General features: G+C 46.9%; 1 protein-coding gene across 1 annotated transcript; it reads left to right on the forward strand.

The window, feature by feature from the left end:
• The first annotated feature begins 4,078 nt into the window (after positions 1–4,078).
• LOC137421801 (transmembrane protein 256 homolog) lies at positions 4,079–7,978 on the forward strand. Its single transcript, XM_068108208.2, has 4 exons — positions 4,079–4,225; positions 5,698–5,735; positions 5,931–6,011; positions 7,577–7,978. The coding sequence occupies exons 1-4, from the start codon at positions 4,144–4,146 to the stop codon at positions 7,718–7,720; spliced, it is 345 nt and encodes a 114-aa protein (XP_067964309.1). The 5' UTR covers positions 4,079–4,143; the 3' UTR covers positions 7,721–7,978.
• The last annotated feature ends 7,299 nt before the right edge of the window (positions 7,979–15,277 follow it).

A 15,277-nucleotide genomic window follows, 5' to 3' on the forward strand; every position in this document is an offset into this window, starting at 1 on the left:
GCCAGCGAACGCCCAGATGTCGTGCCGTCACGGGACACGATCAAAGCATTAGGATGGGTAATCGCCATATATACACTACATGACCAAAAGTATGCGGACACCCCTTCGTGGATTCGGCTATTTCAGCCACACACATTGCTGACAGGTATATATAAGCACACAGCAATGCAATCTCCATAGACAAACATTGGCAGTCAAATGGGCCATACTGAAGAGCTCAATGACTTTCAACGAGGCAATGTCAGGATGCCACCTTTCCAACAAGTCAGTTAGTCAAATTTCTGCCCTGGTAGAGCTGCCCCGGTCAACTGTAAGTGCTATTATTAGCGCTGAGGAAGCGCCTCTAGCGAATGACTTCCAGCCAGTGTAACGCGAATTCCTGTCACAGGAATTCTGAGATCATATAAGTGTGACGTGGCAGTTCCTGATTGGTTCGTTTATTGTCATTGTCATATTCTTCATTATGCCTATGTACTCTGAAATAATGAGGAATCGGGAATAACAAAAGTGGATATGTCAAATCTTACTCGATCCCATATTACATGTACTTTCATTGCATACAAATTATACTTCCTCCTAGAAATTCCATGCCCGAACCTCAGCGCAATCCAAGAGGATTCACTTGTTGTGAAGTGGAAACGTCGAGGAGCAACCACAGCTCAGCCGCGAAGTGGTCAGCTATACAAGCTCAAAGAACGGGATCACCGAGTGCTGAAGCGCGTAGCACGTAAAAATCGTCTGTGCTCGGTTGCAGCACTCACTACTGAGTTCCAAACTGCCTCTGGAAGCAACGTCAGCACTACAACTGTTTGTGGGAGCTTCATGAAATGGGTTTCCATGGCCGAACAGCCGGACACAAGCCTAAGATCACCATGCGCAATGCCAAGCGTTGGCTGGAGTGGTGTTAAGCTCGCCGCCATTGTACTCTGGAGCAGTGGAAACGCGTTCTCTGGAGTGATGAATCACGCTTCACCATCTGGCAGTCTGACGGACTAATCTGGGTTTGGCGGATGCCAGGAGAACGCTACCTGCCAGAATGCATAGTGCCAACTGTAAAGTTTGGTGGAAGGTGAATAATGGGCCGGGGCTGTTTTTCATGGTTCGGGCTTGGCCCCTTCGTTCGAGTGAAGGGAAATCTTAACGCTACAGCATACAATGACATTCTAGACGATTGTGTGCTTCCAACTTTGTGGCAACAGTTTGGGGAAGGCCCTTTCCTGTTTCAGCATGACAATGCCCCCTTGCACAAAGCGAGGCCCATACAGAAATGGTTTGTCGAGATCGGTGTGGGAGAACTTGACTGGCCTGCACAGAGCCCTGACCTTATCCCCATTGAACACCTTTGGGATGAATTGGAACGCTAACTGTGAGCCAGGCCTAAAAGCCCAACGTCAGTGCCCGACCTCACTAATTGTAGCTGAATGGAAGCAAATCCCCACAGCAATATTCCAACATCCAGTGGAAAGCCTTCCCAGAAGAGTGGAGGCTGTTATAGCAGCATAGGGGGGGGGGGGGGGGACCAACTCCATATTAATGCCCATGATTTTGGAATGAGATGTGTGATGTTTGGTGTCCACATACTTTTGGTAATGTATATATTCCCGAAGCATGGTGTGTTCAGCTTGCGAATGGGTTAAAGGTGGGGGGGGGGGGGGGCGGTTGAAAGTCAGGTCAGATATGGGAGCATGCGCCGGAGCAGTGTGTTGCTGCATCCACTTTCCGACAGTACTCCAGGGGCCTCTGTCTGGCCATCCCCCAGGCTAATGCCTGGCCCATTACTATCTCCTTGAGATGTCGATCAACCTGCTGCAACCACGAGGCATGCTGTTGGCCCGTTGGCCTTCTCCGCTCACGAAACTGCCTTATCTGGTGAGCTGGATCAGCGTCTGGAAAACGAGCCACATGTCCATACAGCCATATCTGACCCTCAAGGACCATATAGGAAACAAATCTCATTGGAGTCTCTCAGCACCCGCTTTCTGGACACAAAGTCCGACCACCGAAAGCCAAGGATTCTCCGAAGAAACTTGGTTCCAAAGAAGTTAAGTCTCGCTCTCTGGCCCTAGGTAAGGGTCCAAGTCTTGCATCCGTAGAGCAACAAGACTGGAAGCAACAAGGACTTGACTCTGGCTTTCATCTTCCTGCATAGATACCGACAGCGCCACACCCCATGATCCAATGAATTCATGACTCCCCAGGCCCGACCCAGACGTCTATCAACCTTTGGCTCGCAACATGCAGAGACATGAATAACACAATGCCAAGGCAAGTGAATCTTTTCGTAACCTCACCATCTTCGCCACAAACAGGCACAGACAAGACATAAGCCAACATCCAAGATGTCATTGAAAGCCTGGATCTTGGTTTTGACCCAGGAAATCCTTAATCCCATTGGCTCTGCCTCATTCAGTACCTGGAGGGTCCCCGTAAGAGTTTCCAGTGTCTCTGCAAAGATGACTGCATCATCTGCAAAATCAAGGTCCGAGATCTTGACACTCTCGAACGATGCACCGCAGCCTGACCTCTCCGACATCCTCTCCAGAATCCAGTCCATACAAGCGTTGAGGAGTGTGGGAGCCAGTACACACCCCTGCCGAACTCCAGTAACAACTGGAAATAAGTCAGAGATGGAGCTACCAAAACTCACAGCACTCTCAGTACCAGAGTATAGATCAGAGATCAGATTGATCAGTGTTGGTGGCACCCCACGAAGACCAAGAATCCTCCAGAGGGCATCCAGATTCACCGAATTGAACGCTTTGCGGAGATCAACATAGGCGACAAGCAGCCCCTGACGAAACCCTTGTTTGTGTTCGGTGAGGACCCAAAGCGCAAGGATACAGTCAATTGTTGACCTCTTTGGTGTAAAGCCTGACTGCTCTGGTCGCTGGTGCTCGAGCAGATGGTGGGAACCCTCTCAAGAATGATCCAAGCAAAGACTTTGCCCGGCACCGAGAGTAGCGTCACCCCTCGGTAGTTGTTGCAGTCCTGGTGATCACCCTTCCCTTTCCAGAGGGGGACATCAAGGCCCTCTTCCAGCTAGTTGGGATGATGCCTGTGCTCCAAACAGAGCACAGATCTGCATGTAGCGACTCAAGTGCAGCATTTCCACCAGCAATGAGAAGCTCAGCATGGATGCCACAAATCCCAGGAGCTTTGCCCCCTTTCAGCCGGTTCACCGCAACCTGTGTTTCCACAGGTGAAGGCGGTTCACAGTTAATTGGGGGGGATCAGCATTTGGGATAGAAACACCCCTGACCTCCAACTCAACAGCCGGTGGGTTAGCCTGGTACAGCCGCTCAAAGTGACCGGCTCAGCGGGCCTTCACTTCAGACTCCTCTGCCAAGAGGCCACCACCCTCTGCTCTAACTGCAGTATACCTAGGGACAGACTTAGAGGCACGCAATACATGGATTCCTCTGTAAGCAGGACAAGAATCACATGTCCACAAGTGATGCTCTCCCCTTTCACAGATTCCTCGCACATAGGCCTCCTTGTCCGCCCTCAGCGAGCATACAGTTTTACACCTCAGCTCCTGGAACAGTTCAGCTCTGCCATCGAACCTGGCCCTGCGACTGGTCAATGGTATCAAGCGTCTCCTGAGAGACAAAGTTCTTCTTCGCCTGATGGTGGGTTCCAAGACAGCCACCGGAAACATCAAGGATGGTGGTCTTGAAGGCACTTCACAACTCCTCAGGATCCCCCGAAGCATCCAGACCTCTAAACCCCACTCAACTTGCTCGCAAACTCCTCAGCGACCCTCTCCTCCTTGAGCTTGCCCACATCCAGCCGAGGCTTTGAGCTGCAACTTCAGAGTTGCTACAACAAGCCTGTGGTATAAGGTGGTTGAAGTATAAGGGAAAGTACGTGGGGAGCATACTTGTGGGCGTTTGCGCACACGGATAGTCCAATTTACGTTTTTCTTTTTCCGGAACTTGTGGCCATGACGGTGTAATTCGTGCCAGTTGATGGGTTTTTTTTCACCATTTTTTTTTCTGTCAACTCGTTTTCCATCAGTTGTTTTTTCAAAATAAAATTATTATCAAGCTCTTAGCAGGCAATGTAAGATTGATGTAATAATAGCGATATCTAATATCTATTAATATTGTAACAGCTTTTCTAGCTTAAGTGTATGTTGGACAAATGGCTTCAGCTCGAATTTTTGTCCGCGTCGCTGGTCTCTCGGGAGCGCTTGCTGTCTCTGCGGGAGCGTACGGTGCACACAGTGAGTAAAGTTCAGTTAGGTGGTGGCTAAAAAGGTAAACGTTTCTGCGTGCAAGTCAGGACGGACGTAAGTGACGTAATACCAGGAAAGGCACGCTCTGAACATGGATGGAATTCCCTATTTCAGCGGAATATTAGGCTAATACATTCCAATTTAGGGTCTCTAATAACCGATTGGAGATTGGTTCAAAGGTACAGAGATGTTTCCTGTACCTAATTCACATTACGAGCTGGTTCAATGGAGGTCACCGACTAGCCAGACCCAGAGCCAGACGTGTAAAGAGGGAAGGGAAGTGTTTGGCCCAGGAAAGCGAAGCGATACGGCGTGGGTGTGGCTTGTGACGTCATCACGTTTACTGTTGGCGTGCTGTAGACAACGAATGTCCTGGGTCTTAGTATATCAAGGGATTCTAATAATTATGACAAAGGAGATATGACTGAAACAAAGCCAAGGCGTGCACTTGCTGGAACATCTCTCAGTTATGAAAAGCCATTTCCTCCTCACTTGTTGTGATTGTTTTAATAAATGTTAGCTTGAGAGTGACAATAATCTGCAAGTAAGAGGGTCCAACTCTGACCTTCCGTAGATCCTCAGATGCATTCGTTCTTCCGGTAACCCCCTCCTTGTTGAACTCCCAAAATGCAGACTTGATGCACATACACCTCCACTTTTTGGTTATTTTCTCCCATTTGTGCAACTACATTGCTGAGGCTGTTCAATCTCAACCTTCTCTCCAGTACTTCTAGTTGTTGGTACATGGTACACCACCATCTCATGTCATTGTCCATCTCTACCCATGATCTTTTCAACCCCCCCATTAACCCTGCCGGCTACCCTTTCTGGGCTTTCTCACTCAGGTCACTGTTACTATGTATGCCCTTCTTCTCCTTCTCTTTCTCCTTCTCCTCCTTCTGCTGCTCCTCTTTCTCCTTCTGCTCCTCCTCTTTCTCCTTCTGCTTCTCCTCTTTCTCCTTCTGCTCCTCCTCTTTCTCTTTCTGCTCTTCCTCCTCCTGCTGCTCCTCCTGCTCCTCCTCCTCCTGCTCCTCCTCCTCCCCCACCCCCTCCTCCTCCCCCACCCCATCCTCCTCCCCCACCCCTCCCCCTCCCCCACCTCCTCCTCCCGTTATTCTTCTTCTTCGCCCTCTCCCCCTCTCTTTTCATTCTCTTGCGCATGTCCACCTGCTATCACATTGTCTCTACGTTTCCTCTCTTTCCTCAGTCATATTGCCTTCCTGCTCTTAAATGAGCCTAGACTTTGTATATATATATTTGTAAAACCAAATTTCATTTGGAAGTTGCTGCGGTTTGACAATTGTTACATTTGTTATATTGGACGGTGTTTAAAACACGATTGCAATGCTTCAAATGTGATGTATCAGTGTCATGCAGAAAAGTACATCACATCGGTCTGATTTTAAAGAAGGTATTTAATCTGCCATGTTAAACGATCTGAGTTTATTATGCCTCTGCAGCCTTCAAGCTCAGTGATGCAGATGACTACTTGAAGGAGGTAAAACATGTTCCGACCTCTCTGCACTGCAGCCCTTCTCGCTTTTAAAATCGTATGAAGTACGTTGTGATTAGGACGTGCTTCTAGTTTGTCCTGCTGTCAAAGTTATTGCATTCCCCCGCACTAGAACTTTGGGAAGACGTCTTTTGGAGTTTTGTTGCAACCGTTTCAAAGTTTACTTGGCTTCTTGTGCAGGTGTACGGCACAGCAAACCGCTATCATTACATCCACACGTTGGCGCTGCTCGGGGTTCCGCACTGCCGCTACCCCTTGATGGTAAGATTTCAACTGCGTTACAGGTGCAAGATCAAGGTATACATTGAATGGTTTGCCATTGCCTCCGCTAGGCTGGTAATTTTATTTGAGTCTCCAAAGCAAGTGGCAACGGTTTTCATACTCGCCTTCGATTGGTGAAAACTGCTTTACCAGCAGTTGGTCCAATGACGTTGTTGTAATTGTGTGTAGTCGTCAGCTAGGTAGTAGAATGCGTAAAATGGTAAAAATGACCTTTGTTAACTGTGGATAAAAGCACATGCTTTAAAGATTTTCATTGCATTGAATGTCTCATTCACACCTTTGTCATCACCCAAAGACGACATAAAGCCAGCCGTTTGACTTTATGTTACTGCATTATCTTACGCAAAAATTTCAATCCAAAGTGATGTCACCATAAGCCTCCTCTTGAATATGCGACTTTCAAAATGACGTATGAAGGCTAAATTAAACGTTTTGCGCATGTTCTGTGTATTTTCAGTGATTTGCTTCTGCTCACCGGGCACTTTTAATCCGCCATTACTAACGTGAAAAATATGGCTAACCATAATTGTTCTGTTCATGAATGAAAATCACATTCACGGAAATCTAGGAATGCGAGTAATATCCGTGGATGAGAGGAGTCGGGCTCATACCATTTACTGTTAGTGTTAGTACATTCTAGGAGTGGTTATAGCACATATGCACAAAAACAGCTGCTTCTCCTTTCATCAATACATGCAAAAATCTGGTATAATGTATTTTGTGGCCATGAAACCAAAGAATATATATATATATATATATATATAATGACACTCACAGTCCACACAAATCCCACTCCCACCCGCCTTCCCCTCCTCCCAAACGTGATTTAATAGTAAATATCACCATTTTAAATCGATGCACTCTACAACGACAAGCCCCAGATATACCTTCCCATCGGTGACGAAGCACGAGCGTTTGGTTAGAATGCACATATATACGAACCTTCAGCCTTCCACGGGCCCATACCGTCGGGAGTTTTTACAATCCGGACAGCAAGATATCAACTTTTTGAATGAGTTGGTCAGGACGTTCTCCACCTGTTTCGTTGTGCAGAGGCATACCTCTTTCTCGCAGGCTTTTAAAAAAGTTTTTTTTTAGTCGTAGCATTCTACAATCCTTATCTGAGAGGTATGGAATATGTCTAGGCCGCCCTGATTTACTTTGTTCCTACGGGTTTCTGTGCATGCGCTTCGAGCAATCGGGCAGATTACGTCATGTATAATGTCACATATTGTGCTGAAACTGATGTCCGAGTTTTGCCTCATGTGACTTTATGCCAAGCCATAACGGATTGCGTTTTTTGGTTTAACATCGTTTTGTCTTGTCCTGTCCTGTGAATTGGATTGCATTGCTGATCAAGCTTTCCTCCTGTTGAGTACACATTTATTGTCATAAAATATAAGCAGCTAATCTGGTTGCCATCTTGATGAGAACAGTAGAAAGTGACACACAAGTGGAGATGATGTTTGTGCGGTATTCAAAATTGTGAAACATTTCTGAGCAAATACTTTGCCCCTCCCTCTGATACCTCGTCCCAATTTCAGGCCGGTAGTCTTCTGACAGCGGGTATGGTGTTCTTCTGTGGCAGCTGCTACGCACATGCTCTACTCGGAAACGGCAACGTTCGTAGCGTCACGCCTTTCGGTGGCATGTGTCTCATTGCTGGCTGGCTCGCGATGGTCATATGACTGCTTGAGACGTCTCACCTGGCACTGATTTGTGTCTCATTTGCTCTTGGACTGTACTGCTTTATTTGAAATACACCACTTTACATTGAACTATGTACTGCCTAAATACACCGCTGCTATGACTACTCATTATTTGTACTTTTGTTGCCCTTGTGTGAAAATTCTGAACCAACTGTGAAAGCTGAACTTCGTGTTGTAACTTTTACTCATTCATTTTACGCCTTGCAGAGCTTCTGGTAAATTGGAGCTTGCACCATGGACACTGCATTTTATCATTTTTAAGTATGGTGGGGAGAGGTTAGGTGTTTGAGTTTTATTGAAACCTTAGGTTGCTTATGGCGTTGATGAGAGGCAGATTGCTACCCATACAGATTAGGGTTATCTACATGTTGTATATGCAAGGAACAAAGACGTCTTCCCAATAAAATTTAATATGGGGGGTTGAGGGGACAAGGAAGAGAAATTTTAAAGCTTGGCTTAAAAACAGTTCAAAGTGGGAAGGTAGTTGTGAAAATATACTTGTCGCCAGAGGGAGACATTGGTCGTGTGTGTGTCGGTGAGTGCACGCACGCGTGCATTGCTGATTGAATTAAAATCAACTATAGAATTTCTGGTCTATATATTAACCTTTTGATCGTTACAAAAGAAAGATTGTTAGACCATCTTTCAGCGTTTCTACCCTAAATTATTGCACCAGCAGATAATGCTGTTATTTTTTGTAACACCTGGCAGGTGTAATGCCTTCAGCCCATCTACCGGTTGATGATGAATCTTTCCATTTGGAGCAATTTCGATTTATTGAGTTTACATTGTTTTCTGAAGACGAATGTTTGATAACTCGCATCAGAGTGTAGTCCCGACCCTCGAGTAATTCAAAGAGGTGTATAAATAACTTGATACTGTTTATGAATCTGGGTTCCCTCATATCGTGAGCCATCACTTTGGATGGTAACATGAACAGACCAACCGTTTGGGGGACATATTTTCATGTGATCTCGATATTTCATCATCGTCATACGTGTCAATCTTAAATGTTCCCAAAAATTATTGCCCAGTTTCAAGCTAATCTTATTCCTCTGTTATATATATATATACATATCAGTCACTATGCGACCTTCATATCATCAGTGGAGAACCGCCAGCAAGGTGTCCCATACAGCTGCTGCTGCACCTTGCTGGGAGCGATACGCACCGCCTGCCACGCGGTGACGTTATCTCTGGTATCCACTCATCATATGGAGTCGACCTGGTTGCGGTTGGGAGTTACTAATAATGGTATCTGTAATCTGGTTCTCCAACCTAATGAGCGGACAACATGACGTCATCGCCATGCACGTCCGCCTTTCCTGCAAAGTTCCAGAGGAACCATCTAGCAGTGCGTCATTACGGATTATAAATACAGATACTGTCACAAGTGCATGCAAAACTCACAGTTACCGACCTGGTTTCGCCCTTCGCCGGAGCTGCCGGAGCAGTTGTGACAGTATCTGTATTTATAATCCGTAATGACGCACTGCTAGATGGTTCCTCTGGAACTTTGCAAGCAAGGCGGACGTGCATGGCGATGACGTCATGTTGTCCGCTCATTAGGTTGGAGAACCAGATTACAGATACCATATATATTTTTATATATATATATATATATATATATATATATATATATATATCTATATGTATGTATGTATGTATGTATTACTGTTGGGCGATAATCGTGCTTTAGATCTATCACGACAATGGAAATGAATATATATATATATATATATATATATGTACAGTCACGTGAAAAAGTAAGTACACCCCATGTAAAGTTTTGACTTTTTCAACATATTTCAACATACACCTATTTGATCTTCATTTCAACAATATAACCACCTTTAGAGGCCATTTTTCCCCGCAAAGCGGGGGTTGGCCTTTTTCGGGAACCGTGGTTGTTGTTGTTTTTCGGTCCCCTTTTTGAAGCAATGTTTTACGGCCGGATGCCCTTCCTGACGCCAACCCTTTTTGCCGCCTTTAACGACAAACAGGGAATTACCAGTGAACTGGTACTCAATTAGCCGACCTCGGAAGGATGACAGGCTGAGTCAACCCCCCTGGCGTTAATTCAGCGATCGACCGGGATTCGAACCCAGGATCCTTGGATCCTAAGCCGGCACCCTAGCCGCTAGCCCAACACTTCATTTCAACAATATTGATAGATAAAGGTGATATTGTAGTGGTTATCTTATTCACATGTCGTGGTTAACTTATCCGCATGTGACCGTTACCAATACGATATGTTTGGTCTAACCCACGCACACGGGCTTTTGGTTGTGTGGTCGTGACGCACGCGCGGCTGTTGGAGCCATGCCCTCCGAAGAGGGTTCTTGGTTTTATATAAGCCGTTACGACTTCCGTTCGCGAGCAGTTGCTGGAGATTTCTGTACAATAAACCAGCTTTGTACCCAACGAAATGGCCTCTCCTTCTCGCCTTCGGCAACTCCTAAACTGGTGACCCCGTCGCCCCCGAACGTATTCGGGGGCCAAATGAACACGGCAGTAGTGGCGACCGCAATTTCTTCCACAAGACCTAAACTCGAACTGCCGGAGTTTTAGCAACGACGAGCGGCCATGTGGTTCGCGCATCGCGCTCGGTTCCTCCTCTAGGACTAGAGGGGAGAACCAGCTCCGGGACCCTCCGAAGGAACGCCGTTACGAGGCGTTGGCGGCACGGCTACTTCGTCGCCTCCACGCACACAGGCCGAGTACTGCTGCTCGTCGCCTTCGCGCACACAGGCCGAGTACTGCTGCTCGTCGCCTCCGCGCACACAGGCCGAGTACTGCTGCTCGTCGCCTTCGTGCACACAGGCCGAGTACTGCTGCTCGTAACCTTCGTGCACTGGAGCCTCGTTATCTTCGCGCGCACTGCTGCTCGCCACTCCCGCAACTCCTACGACTGCTCCTACGGCGGATCCCGAGGCTGATGCTGCTGCACACCTCGTGGGCGCCGCCACGCCCCGCTCACCACTCCCGCAACTCCTACTGCTACAACTACTACCGCTGCTCATCTCTTGCGCACGCACGGCTGCTTCGTTACCTTCGCGCGCACTGGAGCCTCGTTGTCTTCGCGCGCACTGCTGGTCGCCACTCCCGCAACTCCTACTGCTGCAACTAGAACTGCTGCCGCTGCTCAGCACCCGCGGCCCGGCTCTGTTCCACCCGCGGCCCGGCCCCACAGCTGCGTTTCTTCATGCGTACCGAGGCCGGGCCCTACTCGAGCCTTCTCGGCACTGCCGAGCGCGCCTGCGAACTACGTACACGCCCGTGGCGTGCCTACTGGGGGGGCGCATGTAGTGGTTACCTTATTCACATGTCGCGGTTATCTTATTCACATGTCGCGGTTAACTTATCTGCATGTGACGGTTACCAATACGATATGTTTGGTCTAGCCCACGCACACGGGCTTTTGGTTGTGTGGTCGTGACGCACGTGCGGCTGTTGGAGCCACGCCCTCCGAAGAGGGTTCTTGGTTTTACATAAGCCGTTACGACTTACGTTCGCGAGCAGTTGCTGGAGATTTCTGTACAATAAACAAGCTTTGTACCCAACGAAATGGCCTCTCCTTCTCGCCTTCGGCAACTCCTAAAATATATTATAACAAATATCATGAAACATTTACATTTTGTAGTCCATTGTATAATTTAAATAAACATAAATGCAAGTTTCGCATGTGGAAAAAGTAAGTACACCCTTGGCTCTAATAGGTGGTATTGCCCCCTTTGGCAGAAACAACCTCAAGTAGGCGTTTCTTATAACTGTCTACCAGTCTCTGACATCGACTGGGAGAAATTTTTGCCCACTCCTCCATACAGAATTCTTTCAGCTGTGCAATGTTTGAGGGGTTTCTTGCATGCACAGCTCGTTTCAAATCCCCCCACATCTCGATGGGATTTAGGTCCGGGCTTTGACTTGGCCATTCCAGAACCCTCCATTTCTTTCCTTTCAGCCATTCCTTGGTGGATTTACTGGTATGTTTAGGGTCATTGTCATGTTGCAAGGTCCACCTTCGGTTGAGCTTCAACTTTCTGACAGATGGCCTCACATTATCCTCAAGCACCCTCTGGTACAATGAAGAATTCATAGTGGATTCTATGATGGTGAGCTGCCCAGGCCCTGATGCAGCAAAGCTGCCCCAAACCATAATATTTCCACCACCATGCTTTACAGTTGGTATCAGGTTCTTGTGGTCAAACGCTGTCTTTGGTTTTCGCCAAACATGTCTTCTGGTACTGTGGCCAAATAGCTCTACCTTTGACTCATCTGTCCAGAGCACATTGTTCCAGAAATGCTGGTCTTTGCCTAGGTGTTCATTGGCAAACTTTAGTCTTGCCCTGATGTTCTTTCTGGACAGCAAAGGTTTCCTCCTGGCACACCTCCCATGTAGATCAAATTTGTGCAGCCTCTTTCTAATGGTAGACTCGTGCACTTTGACATCAACAGTGGCAAGAGCTACCTGTAGGTCCCGTGATGACATTCTGGGGTTCTTCGAGACTTCTTTCAGCATCTTGCGGTCTGCTCTTGGGCTGAACTTGCTGGGGCGGCCTGGCCTGAACAAGTTGGCAGTTGTTTGGAATCTTCTCCACTTGTAGATGATCTTCCGGACAGTCGAATGATTGATTTCAAATTGTTTGGATATCTTTTAAATCCCTTTCCAGACTCGTAGGCATCTATAACCTTCTTTCTGAAGGCCTCAGAGAGCTCTTTTAATCTTGGTGTGGTGACGCCGCACACTTCAACAAAGAGCAAACCATACTAAATGTCTGAGGTTTAAATAAGACAGGTTCCTCCAAGATCCTCTCTAACGATGTTCTAATCATTTGCACCTGAGCTGGTCCACCTGATTCTAATTTTAGGTATTTGAAGTAGTGATAAATGTAGGGGTGTACTTACTTTTTCCACATGTGAAATTTGCATTTATGTTTATTTAAATTATACAATGGACTACAAAATGTAAATGTTTCATGATATTTGTTATACTAGGGCATGCCCGTACTATATATAAGCTAGGACGTGCCCGTACGTGGGTGCCCGTTCCTTGCCAAAAAAAAAAAAATTTGTGTAGGGGTGTGTGTGTGTAAACATCCTAGGGCGTGCCCGTACGTGGGTGCAAAAAAACATGCGTGCAAACAACAACAAAAAAAAACTTTGAAACCACGTGGCAGTAACGACCACAGAACCCCCCCCCCCCCTCTATTTACATGAATGGTTTGGTCCATTCGCAACGACCACAGAACCCCCCCCTCTATTTACATGAAATGGTTTGGTCAAAGCGAACGGCTTGCGGTGTTTGGTAAAGAAATCGCCATAGCTCGGTAACTACTTGTCCGATTAATTTCAAACCTTGAAAAGGCACATCCTCGGGTCCCCAGCAATATACCTGGCAAGTTTCAAGTATATCGGACCGGTAGTTGTCGAGAAACAGCGGTACAGACAAACATACACACATACAAACACACATACAAACACACATACAAACACACATACACACATACACACAGAGATTAATGGAATTATAGATAGATTATATCACCTTTATCTATCAATATTGTTGAAATGAAGATCAAATAGCTGTCTGTTGAAATATGTTGAAAAAGTCAAAACTTTACATATATATATATATATATATATATATATATATATATATATATATATATATATATATATATATATATATTGTTACGGTTTTGCGCGACCCGTTCCCTTACCAAGGGCAGGTTAAGCCCCTTGTTCTCCTTGGGTCTTCGCAACCGAGAGACTTGAGTCGCCACTTCCGGTCAGACGCGGGACAGGGTTTCGGGACAAACCGCACGTCCCGCGACGAAGGCAGGCAGGCAGGCGGGAGGAATCCTCGCAGCACGTGTCTTGGCAAAGGCAGGCAGGCGGGAAGATATACGTGCGTGTCTGTAGCCCGGCACGGCTGTCTTTCACAGAGCGATTAATACAACTGCGCGCTTTCACTCTCGTAACTCAACAGAGGATCTGACTCAAGCTCAACCGAGCTCTTAACTTGTAACTCGTCTCGTCTACTTCCCTTCTCATAACTTGGTGCTCCGAACCGACTCTCATAACTGAGGTGGGGGCTTCGGGCACAGGGTTATATTGGCCCCGCCCCAGCCCGCATCAAATGTTCCAAACCACGCCTTTTGCCGCAGTGGTAAGCCACTTCCCCTCGAGCCCTGATTGGCGGCTCATGCTGACCGTCACTCCCACTCCTGTCCCGCCTTCCTTCGGCCTGGATCGACTTGTTCAGGCCGGCCTCGTGGTATTTTGCGGCAAAACTCAAAGCATCGAGGCAGCATAAGCATCGTAAAGGTCCTAACTCTCATTATTCTACTCAACGCAAAACTAAACACAGGAAAGGTCTACGCTTACATTTACTATGAAATAACTGAGCTTAAACGAGGCTACATGTTGTCGTGTAACTAAACTATGAGGGGAAATTAACCTTTATTTGTAACAACACAAAACTACAACACTACACCCCTCCCTCGTCAGACTCGTCCCCGAGTCGAAACTAACAAATGAAACGACCGGTTAGAGAATGACATGCAAAATTAACTTTTACTTTTACATGTGACATATAGGTGTGGTTCCTCCTAACATTTACTCTGACGCGTGTATGCGACAGTTTTAAAACACGAGATATGTCCCTCCTATTGCGTTGAGTAGCTACATATCAGATTCACGCCCATAACTAACCGAATTTCCGGAATTTGTCAAACTAAACACATAGCCGGTGGGCAGCATTTTTATATTTACAAGCACAAAAACTTTATCTTATTTACAATTCTATGACCCAGGACCTGTCCTTTTTGGAAGAGAAGATTGGAGGAAAGAGAAAGCACAGCAAAAACACAACACATTCATAAATCATGACATTTGCTGCTTGCTTCTTGCATCTTGCTTCTTCTGTGTGCATATATCAAACCGGCTAGCCCCCGGACCGGCATACAGGCCATTTTTGATCTTCAGGGCTACCTCACTTACACATCTTCTCATCCCTAGCACACCATAATAAAAATGCACAAAAAATGCTTTTATTTCATTTCTTTGCCAGGCAGGGCCAACCTCATGTGGTCCGACTGCGTGACATTAATGCCACTCAAAACAAGTGGTCCGAAGATGCAAGGTGATTTTGCAGCAAGGTGCTGCACAGCAGAGGTGCAAGGCCACAAAGCTTGTGGTCTATAGTGTGTAAGGTGCAGAAAAGTGTTTGTGGCAGCAAAGTGCTGCACAGGTGCAACAAGGTTCAGGAAAAGGATATGGCAGCAAATGCTGCACCGTTCGGCTGCACGGATGTAGCAAGGATGCTGCACAGGTCGATGGTGCTGCACAGTTCCACCTCCAAAATTGTCCTGGGGTGGGGGAAGAGACAAAACACGACCAGCAAAGCGGAAAGGACGCAACGGCACACAGAAACACAAGGTAATGCGATGCGACGGGTGCGGAAGAGCGAGCAGAGCAGGCTCGTCCCGATCCGTTCGTACCGCCCACCGTCAGCTTACACTACCCTAGCCCTAC

Source organism: Myxine glutinosa, chromosome 2 (assembly GCF_964187855.1).
Source record: "Myxine glutinosa chromosome 2, kmMyxGlut1.1, whole genome shotgun sequence".
Taxonomy (NCBI): Eukaryota; Metazoa; Chordata; class Myxini; order Myxiniformes; family Myxinidae; genus Myxine; species Myxine glutinosa.